The following is a 16418-nucleotide window of genomic DNA, read 5'->3' on the forward strand; positions in this document are numbered from 1 at the left end:
TTATGACCTATTATAGGATTATAAATCAACAGAATTTGAAACGCCCAAGCTCAGCATTACTATTTCTTCCTGATCTGTTTTTCTGCTCACTTTTTCCAACCTCGCTGTTCTCTTGCAAAAGTTTATTTAACTGTGGAGAACGTGGAATGGTGAGCTCGGCTTGTCGGCTTCTAGTTCACTGAGCAAAGTAGTACAGGAAGATTTCCAAATGTTGATCATGTTTCAATTGGTCCTTCAGCCGGCGGTGTTACAAGCACTCAATCACTCAGCCATTGCTTACAGAAGTTATCAGTTTCGGCCCTAGTTTTATGAGCCTGCATATCTACCATTATAAAAGGTAATTAATTTTATATTGGAGAGGCTGCAAGCATGCTTGCATTATTGATGAGATCTGGTATTGTTATGTGAAACCTGTAAACCCACAATTGTGGTGTGAATTATTGTCATCTTTTGGTGCACGAATGATACGTATCATAGAACACCTTCTTCAGCTGATTGCAGCTACAAGGGACTCATTACTTAACACGTGAAGATTGGCTGTGTACTTGTGTTTAATGCCATCGCATCAATCACTATAATTTTTATCTGAAAAATGATGACAGCAATGATAAGTCCTGCTGCTATTTACAGAATAGTATGTGCAACGTGAAACTCTACTGAACATATCTAATTAGCTGGCGAGGAGACGGGAGATTTGTTAATAATATTGTCAACAACAAGCAAGAAACAGCAGGTTTAAGCTCCTCGGTTCCAAATATGTCTCTCCTGCCACTAGGAACGCCTTCCAGTGTTGCAGTCTGAGCACTTACATGCGACTTATATCAATGTACCACAGAGATTGGCAAAATTTAACAGCTCAGTATGTAGATCAACAGCAATCCTTTCCCGTCCTTTGTCTCACACAAGCAGAACAATCCAAATGTTTATTTTTCGGGGGGTTTATTCTATACTGTTATCGGTGCTGAATATATCCTCGCAGCCACATAAAGTCAGAGTAATGGTGGACAGTGTTGACAGCCGCAGCAGCAACCTGCTTTAGCTTAGCATCAGTCTCCAGTGCCCCAAACAGAGCCCATTAAGTAGGTGGTTCGATGGTGATGTACTTTACACCAGAGCTGTCACCAGCATCGACGCCTCCATATTTTTCTGGATTTAATTCTTTTATGGATCCTGTCACATTGTGTTCTACTTTCTTTCAAGTAATTTGCCCAAAATAATGCGCCATTCAATAAACATCAGTGAAGTTACGTACGGGTCAGAATGGTCTGTTTTGAATTCAGCTCAATTTAGACTTGATGTGTCAGAGATTGTCCCCCATTGATAACAATTTTGAAATTGACCTTCCTTGAATGTTCATACATTTTACCCAAATTCCACATCACTGCAGTATCTCTTAGACTGTCGGGAATTTGTACAGATACGAGCAAGAGATCTCAGAATCCCTTTATTTGAGTTTCATTTCAAGGAGAGTTTTGAAGTCTGTTTAATTTCAGTGCTCACTTTCAATGCAAGTTTCATCTTTTCCCGAACTGGCAGGTAATATTAAACTGGCATCGCTTTCCATTTCATCCACTACCTGGTGACATGTTGTCAGGTAATATTCCGAGAGTAAAATTCAGATGAGAAACATGTAACCAACAATGACAGTCTTCTTGTGGATTGAAAATTTACACTTTGAAAGAGGAACTTTGAAACAGGAGAATGCTGAAAGGTCTGTGCCATCTGTTTCCGTCTCTTTGTGGGTAAATACTTAACCAGACTGTGTACCTCCTGCTGACTATAGCAATAAACTAGCAGTAACGACAGTCTGCCTTGTTCTCATCACACACATAAGGTTGAACACTCAGGAAAAGTCTCGATGTTCAAATATGTTGAGGTTAACATTATGTTGAGGTTTACTGCGTCCACCGTAATGATCACTCCTCACTTAGCATTTATAATGTGTAACCAAAGGTGTGACTTTGAAGACTAATAAAACGACAGCCCATAGGAACAGGAATAGGCCGTTCGGCTCCACTCCACTTTAAGGTCAGGGTTGATCTAGAATGTAATACCGTTTGCCTGCTTTTACTCCGTATCCCTTCTTCCTCTCACCCCCTGCCCCTACCCTCCCATATCCTTTATTCCCTGCTCCCTGTTGTACGACTTTTGGATTCATTTTTATCAGAGGTTTATTTTCCCAGTCTACATCTCAGGGATAGAGGTTAGAGAAACGACGCGTGTCTTCGGTAGCTTTATGGCCTAGGAATGATTTCTGTTGTGAGAAACACCAGCTGATTAGTTTTGAAGGATAAGTTAGGTTGCCAATCTCAAGCAGATGTGCTCCATGGGTAATCACACAATCATCTGATTCTATTTGTGGGCAAACGTGGCAACCAATTTATACCAGCAAAGGTTCCCCGAACAGCCATGAAGTTAATCTGGTGGATTGTTGACCGGAATACTGGGAAAAACAACTCCATTCTCTTTTCGAACAGTGTCATGAGATTTTTAACATCCACTTGAAAAAGGCAGAGTTGGTTCAATGTGTCGTCCAAAGTACAGTAGAGTATGGAGTACAGTGACATTGATAGTAAAACATGGAGTACAGTGACATAGAATGTTTCAAAAGGCTCTATTTGGCCCAGATGATTGCTCTTCGGGCTACACCAGGCACTGACAATAGCAAATGCGCCTCTAGACTGTTTGGTGTTTTTATTCAATTTAATCCTAACTTTGTGCTGGCTAACATCAGCTAAGTGGATCTTGCAGCAAGTCATAAATCACATAGAGTAGAAAATTGTGGCAACTATCTCAGCTGCTGTTGGAGAAGTGGAGGAGTTCACTGTTCAATACGACCCTGGGTGGAACAGTTCACTCCCGAGACAGCTTCTTCCTGAAATATGCTTTTATTTGTCAGCCTCTCACACAGTACAAGAGCTCTCCACACAGAGGAAACATCACCTCGGCGAGACCTCTTCTTGCTCTTTTCTGAACAAAGATTATTTTGAAGTATTTAGGGTCGTTCAGTTCCTGGAACAACTGGAAGCTCCCTCCCATTATAGACTCGGGGAAATGGATCTTGCCCCCACAGATGATATTGTTTGCAGATTGTCAGGATAATTCTAAAAGGCAACAACAGTTCATTAACTATGAACTCTAGAGAGATAGCAGTCAAGCGCACCGCTGAGCGTCACAAAATAATTCAATATCAAAATAAATAACGGTGGCAAACATCATTTCTTATTATCTAACCCCAAATGACCCTTGCAGAAAGATTAATCGCAAAGAGTGAAACTACTGTTTAAGACCTGACTCTACACAGAGATCATTGTACTCTGAGACACTATCCGACTTGAATATTTCACCCAATTATTATTTTTCAAATGAATACAAATGCACGCTATCAACGCAGACTATCTAAGCTAGACTGTTTAAATATCAAACATAATCTTGTCCTCAGTAAAAATCTTCCTTCACTTAACATTGCACTTGTCACAGTTTCAAAGCATTTTAATTCATTTGTTTTCTAACCAGAATGCGCACTTTGAATTTGTTCATTGCTGTGGAAAATATAGTATATAATTATGTCATTAAACAGAGCAATTCTGTTTACATCAATTCTGATGTAAGTCAAATCCTCCCGACGTGAAAGGCTCTATATAAGTGCAGTTGATTGTTGTTGTTGCTGTTGTTCAAAGGCTGCATCCAAATGTTTAGTTCGGGCTGAATATTACAGGTTTGTGAAAAGTTTGTTCCCTCGTCCCTGTCTCCCAACACTATTAGAGAACAGCAATTGAAAAACAAACCACAAACCTACAATTTGCACTACAGACTCTTATCAGTTGCACAATTTTCGAACAAGTTATTTCTGAGGCAAATTGTGTCCATCGATGGAAGGAATGTCTCCAGAGAAACAAAATGCTCTTCCACTTTCACTTTCCATCTGTTTATGAGCGCCAAACACTCCCCGGACACTTATAGTTACATGTCAGTCAAAAACCTTCCCTTCCTTTACTGCACTGACACAAACACTGTACGGTCTCTCTCGCCCAAGTCATTTCCACATCATGCTGCAAACTCAGGGGTGGTGGTGGGGTGGGTGGGGGCGCTGGGGGGGGATGGGGTGTATGGGGACATTGGCTGCCGCATTCGCCCACAAAACACACAGTCACTCCATTTTAAAGTATATTCCATAAAGCACTGTGGGGGGAACTTCCTGACATGAAAGGCCCGATACTCAATGTTAGGATTTTTATTATTAATATTATTATTATAATTTTTTTATCCTATTTCAAATTCATCCTGCAATGCACTCACTCCCTGTGGTTAATATGTCTGTGCTTTTCATGCTGTTAGACTGGTGCAAACACCAGATGCAAATCCATTGTCCCACCTGTGAGGAAGAAATAGAACATTGTTATAGAACAGAAGGAGCCCCTCTTGGGAAGAGCTCATTAAGTTTTCCCGTCTGTGTCTGTACGTTCTGAATGTCATCACTGATGTTGCCTTCACATAGCATTTCACAAACCGCCCAATCTCCCTTTCTCTCGGTGAGTTTGACCTAAATATAAGTCGGAAACTTCTACACATTCTTCTACACAGTGCAGCTTTTACATTAGCAACACATTCAATAAAATGGAATAAAACCATCCTGAACCGTCTCAGGCCAAACCTGTCAAACGTTTGGCTTCAAGGGGACATGTACTTTACTAAAATGTCATGTAATGTTATACCAATGGTTCTACGGTTCTTGGTGGAAGATGACTAGTTTCTCTTGGTAAGTTATCAGTTACCAACCAAGTAAATCATCAGGACTTTGAGCTCGCAGTCTAGGCTGATACTCGCGGTCTAGGCCGATACTCACGGTCTAGGCCGATACTCACAGTCTAGGCTGATACTCACGGTCTAGGCTGATACTCACGGTCTAGGCTGATACTCGCTGTCTAGGCCGATACTCACAGTCTAGGCTGATACTCACGGTCTAGGCTGATACTCACGGTCTAGGCTGATACTCACAGTCTAGGCTGATACTCACGGTCTAGGCCGATACTCACAGTCTAGGCCGATACTCACAGTCTAGGCCGATACTCACAGTCTAGGCTGATACTCACGGTCTAGGCTGATACTCACAGTCTAGGCTGATACTCCAATGCATAGTCAGAGATGCTGGTCCTTCGAACGAGATGTTAAACTTTGGTCCCGTCTGCTGTTTCTTAAATGATTCCAGGTCCTGGGCCTCTGGTACCCATTAAATACTATCCCATTATTTATTCCATGAGTAAATAAATACTCCCTGATGTCTGTCCCAAAGTTGCCTTTGTTACACCTGATCCTGTGTCCACTTGTCCTGTCTCCTGGTGTTTATAAGAATAATAATACTGGCATTTGATACAGCGCCTAATCATGTCTTCGATGAGTCTCAAAGCGCTTCACAGAATATACTGCAAAGTGTAGTGACTGTGTATTTTGTGGGTGAAATGCGGCAGCCAATTGCACACAGCAGTGTCCCACAAACAGTCGTGGATTGAGTGACCAATTTTTTTTTGAAGGATTTGTTACCCCCCGAAAGCAATCCACTGATCAACTAAAAACCGGGTTCCTACTGACTGCTGTTAAACAGAAGCGTTTGGAGTAAGGAAACTTGCCCAACGTTTCACCCTTCCCAGAAATCCTCTCGCTTTGTGAGGTGAGTGCTCTAACCCCTGAGCTACAGGCTCTAAACTGCTGTTCAAAGCAGTGTATCTTGTCATTGTTTTTAGTTAGAAGTAAACGTTTGTTGGTGGAGCAGCCGGTTCAGGAGGGACTGATTCCTGGTGCCACCAAACTAACCAAGCCTTCCGCTCAGGCAGAGCTGGTACAGTTTAAACCAGACATTCCCTGTCAGCACTTTAATGCTAATAGCATTAAAACAGACAAACTGCTCCGACGGTGCATTCAAGGCCTGGAAGCCCTGAGCATGAAGAATGACTTTAATCTTTTGTTTGTTTAAGAATGTCATAGTTGAGAACTAAAATTATTTTGCTGCCTAATATTGCCCAGATTGGCAAAGACTGGCAATGAAGCAGAAAGCCCAGTGTGCCTACTTTCTTATCACTTATTTTTCTGATCACTTTCCCTCAATGGAGATGAATTTAAAAATTGATTGCTTACATAGACAGATTGCTGTGGGCTCCACACGCACTTATGTCCTTAACCTTGAGACCATTGTCTTAACGTTTAAGATGAAGAATCTTAGAAAATACTTAATTTGTAGGCAAATGCAACAATTTATAATAATAATAATAATCCTTGCATTTGATACAGCGCCTTATCACGTCGTTGAGACGTCTCAAAGCGTTTTACAGGATATACTGTAAAGTGAATTGTGTGTTTTGTGGGCGAAACGTTGACTACAAATGCAACAAATACGACTGTTAAGTAGACTTGACAGTGAATCCTGGGGAAGTGCTTTGAGCTGTTTTGATGATGTGATAAATTGCTGTTATCAAATACAAGAAAAAATATTATTGTCAGGTACACTATTTTGACCTTTGCTCAGTGATTTTTCAGCAGGACATTTGAACTTATCGTTTAAACTAAGAAAGACATAACTGTGGTAGGAACTTTGCTTTTTTTGAATAAAGATTGCGTATCGCAATCTTACTCCACTAAGTGGGTGAAGGGCAGTATCAATGTGCAGTGATCAATACTTGATCAATGGAAGTAACTGGGATGTTCAAACCGGTTGGTTCTTCAAACCTAATGTTCAAAGGTGTAATGATGGAAGGTTGGCTCGTTGATGATCAGTTGCAACACCTGACAATATTGATTTGTGGCAGAGTTCATATGTATCTTTCTGCGACTATTGACCACTGTATATTAAATATGAGGTTTGTACAGATCTTTGCCTCAGGATGAGCAGCTAATGACTCCCCATCAGCCAGGAGAGGTGTGATTTAATTTAGAACCAGTGAAGTGTACAAGCTTTCCTCAGAGGGAGCTGAGAACACCCATCTCAATCCTCTCACTGTGCTCCCACACCGGCAATGCATTCAGAGCATTGTCAAACCCCGGCATTAGTTAGCTTCGCTCCTGTTCGGTGCTCGTGCATCTTGTTTTCTGGGCTGACGAGTCGGCCTCAAAACGTTTCCCTTCAAACCACAACTCGGTGTTTGAGTAGTGCCCACAGTGACGTCAGGCTAACTGCGGGTGTCAGCCTGGCTCAGTCGGTAGCACTGCGGCAAGAGGTTGCGGGTTCAAACCCCACGTCGGGATTTAGAGCTCACAGTCGAGGCTGACATGTCAGTGCAGTACTGTGGAGCGCGACACTGATAGAGGCGGCATCCTTTAGATGAGAACAAAGTTAAACAAAGGTCCTGTCTGCCATTCCAGGTGGATGTTAATTAATCACTCGGTTCATCATCAAGTCATATCTATCGTTTGGCAGCCAATTCCGCTCTACATTCACCAGCTTCCTCAGATTGCTTGGCTTTGTGCTCACAACCTTTAGGCCTTTCACAGAGCACAAGCTGTTAGGAGTGAACCTTGATCTTCTCTGTGCCCTTTGGTGTAATGATTATCTTGTTTCTTTCAATTTGTCAAAGGCACAAATACTTTCATGTGTTTTAGAAGTTTCACCAACAGTCACCACCGTTTCCCTTTGACGGCTCCACTCCAAACCATACGCAATCTGAACACTTGAAATGTTCAAAAAGATAACAATGTCTTAATTTATATTTCTTCCTTTTATCAAATGGATAACAGTGTACGTAGTGACCTTTAACTTGATAATAGCAATAATGCCATCATCTATTTTTTGCTTAGATTCAATAGTTATATATCTACCACCAATCAATCAGAAAGGCACACACAGAAAAAAAACACAATTAAATATTCACTTGTTTTGCTTTGGTACCGTTTGTGTTGTTTACAATATACTTCACTTCCCACAGCATCAGATGTGAAAAAAATCACCAAATGGTAACCATAACAACATAGATACAGGAGTCAACACTCAGATACAGTACTAACTGAAAATATAGAAATCTTTGGCCCAGCAAAGAAATATTAGTTCCCGGTGTATTAGGAGATGTTTAATTACTTAATCAGCCGAAAGATAATGCAGATCATGATAAGCTGTTTTATTTTGCATTGAACAGTAGATCCAGAGGGCAGGGCCTGCGATTGAGAGGGCCGTTGTTTTGAACAACGTGGGATTTAAACTCACAACCTTCTGCTACTGAGCCAGGCCGACACACACATAATATGAGCTGTTGCCTAAGAGATGTGGCCTTGCTGACTGCTGCAAAGCACACAAAGATCACGGGGAATTGTGCTTAGGTCTCAGGCATTTTCTAAGGCCAGTGAATGTTCCAGCAACTCTTTCTTCTGAACTCTAATCTCCCTCCTCTGTGCAGAGCTGTGCCCAGACCAGCTCAGGGTGAGAAGATAAGAGTGGATCTTTCTTATAGGTTCTCAGTGAGAAGGTGTTAAGATCAAATTGATCTCACACTTGAAGTGTGCAGATAAATCAATAATAAAGCTGCAAAATGTGGCCCTAGAAAAAAAAGATCAGCCTGAAGTTCTGTATTTCTGCCAGGGACGCTGCGGAGATTAGAAGGATGTGTGAGAGCCTTCTGGTAGCTTAGTGTTCAAAACAATCTAACTGTCTCAAAGTAAATATGTGATATTTTGCTTTAAAAGCAGTCACCGGGAGTGACAATTATCCTAGTCTGGATTGTCACCTAATCCATATCCACCACTGTATTACAATTCAATTACAAATATGTCGGTCAGTATCAAGTTGCCAAACTAGTCCATTATATCAGAGCCAAATAGATTCGGGTGTTTCTGCACATACACAAACACACACACACACACACAGACACACACACAAACACACACACAGACACACACACAAACACACACACAGACACACACACAAACACAAACACACAAACACACACAGACACACACACAAACACACACAAACACACACACACACACACAGACACACACACAAACACACACACAAACACACACACAGACACACACACAAACACAAACACACAAACACACACAGACACACACACAAACACACACAAACACACACACACACACAGACACACACACAAACACAAACACACAAACACACACAGACACACACACAAACACACACACACACACCCACAAACACACACAGACACACAAACATACACACAAACACACACACAGACACACCCACAAACACACACACACACAGACACACACACAAACATACACACAAACACACACACAGACACACACACAAACACACACAAACACAAACACACACACACACACACAAACACACACACACACCCAACCCCCACAACTGAAATAGATTTTGTTCCCATTGCAAAAAAAAACAATAGTGATTTTCTAATCGATCGGATGTTAATGATGCGTGTACATAGCAGGTGTTTGAAATTATATTTCAAATGATTAATTTTCTCTTGTTGCAAATTTATTAAGCAAAATCTTGTGTCGGATCCTATAAATCATCCGGTGTTGAATCTTTGTGACCTATTTACATTTCCAAGTGCGTCTCCTTTGATCGTCTGAATAAAAGGAGCAGTGCATGACTGCCCCCTACTGTACACTTCGGGGCTTGCAGGTGAGATCACAGCCGGAGCACAACTGGCGCGCGAGTATTTTACAATGCCTCGCGCCGAATGTGGTGGAAAAACTGACCTTTATTTCATTGCCTTTCCACAAGGTCAGCATAGCCAGTAAAGTTATTTTATTTACCTCTACGGCTGTGGGGATTGGCGGCGCAGCTGTGTTATTTACTCTTTACTCGTCGGCTTCAGATCGGACGGGGTTTATCTTGGGGGGTTTTCCCCCCCCCCCTTTCGAAAGCGCATGTGCCAAAGAGCATGTTTCAGTGTTGGCCTTTGAAGCAGTAATATTAATGTTAAACACAATATAAATTAAATGATGGGCTCTTCCAAGTGATAAATCCGTTTGCTGTGTTGAAATATGAGTTGTCAGAATGTCTTTGTACAGTTTCTCAGTCTTTTACAGTTGTTTCTCTCTCTCTCGCACCACCACCACACCCCCCCACCCCCCCCACCCACACAAACACACAACCACCCCCACTCACCCCCCCACATACCCTCACATCACCATCCCCACACACACACACACCCCCACACCACCCACTCACCCCCCACCCACCCCCTTCTGATCCTGACTGTAACCTTCTTGCTTGCTGTTGAAATAAAAGCTTATTATATTGCCTTTTAATTTATATCTTGTCGAGACATCTCTTTTCTTCTGTCGCCTCTTCCTCCTACAATCTCCTTGTTAAAATTTAGGTTCCCTTCCCCGAACCACTATCTCTTCATTTATCTTCATTTCCTTCAAATGTCAGAGGTATCCGGCACAATAACAGAACAAGAATTAAAATGTAATCAGTTAAATTGGCCTAATCAGTCAGATTAAATTGTTTGCCCAGCCAGTACCGTTAAACACTTTGGAACACCTCGACATGAAAGGCACAGCACAAATGTCAATTTGTATTGTATTACAATAATAAACAATAATTATCCTGGCATTTGATACAGCGCCTCATTACGTCTTTGAGACGTCTCAAAGCGCTTCACAGGATATACTGTAAAGTGAATTGACTGTAGATTTTGTGGGCGAAAAATATTTTGTGGTATTATCTTAGATATGGATATTCCCCTTCTTCCCCCACAGTAATAAAACATTTAACCTCAGACATTTTTAACCTTTCGCACTGAACGTGAAATATTATTTGCCTCCCATCTCATGCTCACATTGTAATCTCGTTTTGTAGGCAGCGGTTCAGAATGAAGTAGAACAAAACTGTGATCTATCTTTCTTTGTGGGAAAGGATTGAGGGATGATTGAGTATCAAACTCAAAGAAAATTATGTTATAATGAGCCGTGACAGAGAAACACTCTAAATAATTCGGATCTGGCTTGCAATATGAGACAAAAATCAGTGGTAATTTGAGATTTCTGTTGTAAATAAATGCTTCTATAAACAGGAACTCAACAGAGTAGCCACCTTCTGCTTTGCTCCTGTGGGACAGACTGTATATGACATAGCTTTGTTTTCCTTTGCATATCTGCAAGAAATTTACTATCTTGGTTCTGATGCTTCCAACTTAGAAGTTGCATGTGTAATGTAATTGTGAAATGCGTGCTCGAGAGGCCGAAGTTATCTCACTTCATAGAAAATACAGCAAATAATAATAATAATCCTTGCATTTGATATAGCGCTTTTCACGACTTCCAGACGTCTCAAAGCTCTTCACAGATTATACTGTAAAGTGAATTGACTGTATATTTGTGGGCGAAAGGACAATTGAGATATATAAGAGCACAGGAGGAAAAGGAGACACTTGTAACATCAAGTCCATTCCCTCCTTAGACCACGTACAGCCCTGATCTGGTATGAACTCTACCTGACCATTAAATTGCCCCAGGATAATTCTGCAATTATCTCTTCTTAACCCCAAAGGTAAATTGAGAAAAACTTTCAGAATATCCGACATGACGTCCCACATTATTCAGCCTTGACCAGGTCTCCTTTGACATGACATTTCCAGGGCCCTCCAGCTCGGAAACCATCGTATTCTTACTGAATAGTCATTCCTCTCTCTCTTTACTTCACTTGACTTCTCCCTGTATTCCTCAGTCAAAATCCTGACATGTCTAACACCTATTCAGATGTTGTAAACTGGATCCATTAAATAGATTTTATATTTGCTAATGAATCTCCCCTTTGCCAGACTCCAGATATATATGTTTGCTGTATATATGGTGACAAAGTTAATAAATACATTGGGTGCAAGGTGTTCTGTGTTCCCAGGAAAGTTCAGATGTTTACTCCTATTTGCTGTCTCTGTTGAGTGTGGGGCGCGTGAGCGACGGATGACGAGATAATGGCCTCTAGAAAGGGAATTGGATAGGTCCTTGAAAAGGAAACATTTGCAAGGATGTGGGGAAGGAGTGGGACTGATTGAGTAGCTCCACCAAAGAGCCAGCGCAGGCACGATGGGCCAAATGTGGAGTGGAGTCCTGTAGCTCAGTGGTTAGAGCACTCGCTTTGCAAGCGAGAGACCTGAGTTCAATTCCAGGCAGAGGGCGAAACCTTGGGCAAGTTTCCTTACTCCACACAGAGCCTAATAATAATCCCTCCAAAACCAAAAACAATAATAAATTGGTCATTTTCAATCTACGACTGTTTGTGGGACATTGCTGTGCGCCATTGGCTGCCGCGTTCGCCCACAAATTCACTTTACAGTGTGTTCTGTGAAGCGCTTTGGGACGTCCTCCCGACGTGAAAAGCGCTATATCAAATGCAAGGATTATTATTATTATAAATGGCCTCTTTCTGTGTTGTAATATTCAGTGATTCTATGTTGTTGGATATGAAACGCTGCTGTTCACCCACTCTCACTGCCACAAGGCTCAAGCAGCGCCATTGTGATCTACATTGGGTAAAGGAGAAGCAATGGTGCCCCTCAGAGGTGATGCTAAATGCCAGATTTCTGCCCAACACATGATCTGCTCACACGTACGTGTCAGAGGATTGTGTCTGTCAGTTTGCCATTTTGAATGAGGTTCAATTGCCCTTTAAAGCGTTTCTGACACACGGTTCATGATGTTGAACTCTGCGTCCTCCCAACATGAAAAGCGCTATATAAATGTAATTGTGTTGTTGTTGTTGAGTCCGTGAAGGATAATTTGAAGGGACGTTGTTTCATAATGTCATCGCAGAAAGTGATCACATCACTGGACAAAAGAAAATCATATCCATAGTGTCCGCAGTAATGTGTGTGTATCTGCTGCTCACAGTACCCATTAGGATCAGAAATGTTACTGCAGCAGATCACAGGACAGTCGGTAAGTCAACATGACACGACAGCGTTTCACACAAGAACTCATTCGAAATAGGTCATGGCAAACACAGAAATCAACCAGTGGGAAAATCATTACTATTGTCTGGTGACGAAACCCCCTAAAACATCAACTCCCTGACCATCCAATAGCGTCTTTGGTTTATGAGAGTTCGAGTCCGGCTGGAGGGGCTGATTACTCTTTGTACAGAGAGAAATTTACTGAAACATTTTTCTCTTCATCATCTTGTATGTGCAGATCTGCGATGATGGATTCCCTTCCTCCAGCGAGGCTCCTGTGATGTGTGTGTGTGTGTTTATGTTCGACTTCAGAAAACTGGTGATATTGCAAATACTGATGCGATTTTTTTCAGGCGCCAGATGCGCTTGAGTGAGTTCTGTCTCTGTGGCCGTATCTGTGAGGCCCGACGGCACAGCGTTTGCTTTGCAATATTCACAAACACAATTTGCTGCCGTCGATATTGAAATTCACTAAGTTCCGAGTCGACAAAGTGCAGAGACCAAAACACACAGGCAGGAGAGCTTTCCACTGGCAGGACCTCAAGTTAGGTTCACATGTGGGGCAACAAAATGCTTGGATCCTCAAAGGGTTCTCGAAGGAAACACGTAATCCCGTATTCCCAGAGTCTCTAGACAGCTCTTTGCATAAACCCAGTAGCTGCTGGAATTCTTGTAGATCAGGGACAGATCAGAACTCCTCACTCGGACCCTTTCCCCAACAAGTGCTGCTGTGAATGAGAAATCTCTTCAGTGAACGTGCTTGTCCTATTAGGTGCAACTTGTGAAATCCCAAACTCACTCTCCACCCCCAGGTCTCGACTTCTTTTTCTCTGAAACCTCAGCTCTCCGGTGGCAAGACAGACCCGAGAGAAACCCTGTAAAATTAGCTCAGGAAATTCCCAACTCCACAAGTGGGCAAAGGCCAAAGAAAGATTGTCGGTCAAAACGCCAGCGGAAAATGGACCACAGTCTCGGCTCAGTCTTTACTGCTTCCCATCCATAGCCAGCCACACACACACGGGAGAGACTCTTAATGTACAAGAGACTTGTTCTCCTTACAGTATAATTACACATTCAAGAAAAAAACTCTAATCGGAAATTCTAATTAGTACTTAGCACAGCGTCAGTTACTGCATTTCCTGCTGGATTTCAAATCTCCATCTTAAAGTGATAACATAAAGGACCAGACCGCATTCACAGATAATTTTTCTTCTATTTTTATGCTAACAGCTGTGGGCCCTTTTCACTTTAAAATGGATACAGCCATGTCCTTGGGTCTCCTCTCGAGAACAGGTCACGTTATTCTGTTGGCATCTGCACCTCACTCTCCAACCAAATAATAGTAATAGTCCTTGCATTCGATACAGTGCCTTATCACACCGTTGAGATGTCTCAAAGCGTTTCACAGAATATGCTGTCAAGTGTTTTTTGACTGTGTATTTTATGGGAATAACAAGGCAGCCAGTTTGCACACAGCAATCCTACAAACAGGGATGGAGCAAGTTGGAAGATTGTCAGAAACTCTCTTCTCTTTTCGAATAGCACCACAGGATCAGCATCCACCTGAACAGGCAGACGGGACCTCAGTTTAATGTCAGGGGTAACATGACCTCGAGAGAGGAGACCCAAGGACATGGCTATATCCATTTTAAAGTGAAAAGGGCCCACAGCTGTTAGCATCAAAATAGAAGAAAACTGATCTTGTGAATGTGGTCTGGCCCTTTATGTTATCACTTTAAGATGGAGATTTGAAATCCAGCTGGAGATGCAGTAACCTCATCTGAAAGACGGTGTATCCAGCACTGCATTGGATCATCAGCTTAGACAATGTGATTCCCAAGTCCAGACTTGGGGCTTGAACCCACAAGCATCTGGAACGACTCTCTTTGTCTGACGTCACCAGAGTTTGGCCGACAATTACAACCATCAAAAGGCTGTCTGCACCTGCACCGACCGTACTGTGATTGGGCAACGCAAAGGCTTGGGACCCGTTGCATATTCTGTCAGGGCTGAGGTAGGGAGAAAGTGTTTGAACAAATGACTCAATTGCTATGGCTGCTATTGAGAGTTTGCTAATGGTTGTGGCTGTGATAGTTTGACTTGGCAATGACAATATAACAGCTTTTAGCAGCTCACTCCACATGGTCTGAGCTGCAGTCATCTCTCCAGCTGCTATGGGGCTGCTCTGTGATGTCCCACAGGAGGTCAGCTTGTTCCACAACAGCTGATGGGATTTCCCTTTATAAAGACATAAGCAATCAACACATGGTAAGTTGCCTCTGGCATCAGATCATTACTGATTATAATAGTATTCAACACACACACAAACACACATTACCCATCTAGGTTCAGAAATCTAAACCACAGTATAATTTACTTTCTCCTTGCTGAGTGTTATTAGGTATGAATGCTCCGCCCAGCACTTAGATAACTTTCAATGGTGCAAAAACAAGCAAACATCAACCCTACTGTATACTGTGTTTGTAAGAGTTGTTTCACTTGTCAGACATGTAAACATTCATCTGTTTCCTTTTCAGATTATAATGGAACAGTACAGTAGGTTTGCCTGGGTAGCCTGGCTCACAGAGATCTTCATCGCTGTCAGCATTACTGTTTCCTTCCTCGTGCTTGGATCTACAATGAAACATACATGTACGTAACTCTTGCCAAAGATTGTTAACCATTGTAACCAGCTAAGCTATCCATTTAATAATTACTGCATGACTATGAGCATTAACTCACCTGATTTTATTTGATTTAAATAGATGGCCTGACTTCCCGATTAATCTTTGTAATATTATTTTCTTGCTTGCACAGACATCTAAAATGAATGAGTAAATGTAAATTGTAAATGAGTAAATGTTTGACGAATTGCCCGAATATTCAAGTTGAAGACATTTTGATGCATTTTGCAAATTCAAGCTTAATGAATCTGAAGCAAATCGGGATCTAACAAACAAAGAAACACAACAATAAATTAATATGGTAACAAAAACAATAAGCAAGATTTCAATAAATCTAAACATGAAAACATTTTGTAGGGGAACATTACTCTGTGCAAATTGGCTCCTGCATTTCGCCTGCAAAATCACAGTCACATTTTACATTAACTCCTGTGAAGCACAGTGGTATGGCTTCCTCACGTGAAAGGCTGTATATCAAATGTAAGGATTATTATTATTGTTATTATTAATACAAACAGACTTTTGTTACCCTAAGATTTAGTAAGTGGGTGAATTAAAAATGTATACATAGAAAACAAATCCACTGTGAAGTGCGCGTGTGCATGTGTGTGTATTGTGCGTGTGTGCGTGCGTGCATGTGTGTGTATTGCGTGTGCGCGTGCGTGCATGTGTGTGTATTGTGTGTGTGCGTGCGTGCATGTGTGTGTATTGTGTGTGTGCGTGCGTGCATGTGTGTGTATTGCGTGTGTGCGTGCATGTGTGTGTATTGCGTGTGTGCGTGTGTGCATGTGTATTTGTGCGCGTGTGTCTGCGCATTTGTGGATGTTAGGGGTGGGAC

General features: G+C 41.9%; 1 protein-coding gene across 2 annotated transcripts in view; it reads left to right on the plus strand.

Annotated features, from left to right (window-relative positions):
• The window catches only part of si:ch211-51h4.2, a 145431-nt gene that overhangs the window by 119661 nt on the left and 9352 nt on the right, over positions 1-16418 (plus strand). For both annotated transcript variants that reach the window (XM_042339371.1, XM_042339372.1), the window contains one exon: positions 15434-15548. In XM_042339371.1, coding sequence (XP_042195305.1) covers positions 15434-15548 — 115 coding nt within the window. The remainder of the gene's footprint in view (positions 1-15433; positions 15549-16418) is intronic.

Source organism: Callorhinchus milii, unplaced genomic scaffold (genome assembly GCF_018977255.1).
Source record: "Callorhinchus milii isolate IMCB2004 unplaced genomic scaffold, IMCB_Cmil_1.0 Scaffold11, whole genome shotgun sequence".
NCBI classification, from domain to species: Eukaryota; Metazoa; Chordata; class Chondrichthyes; order Chimaeriformes; family Callorhinchidae; genus Callorhinchus; species Callorhinchus milii.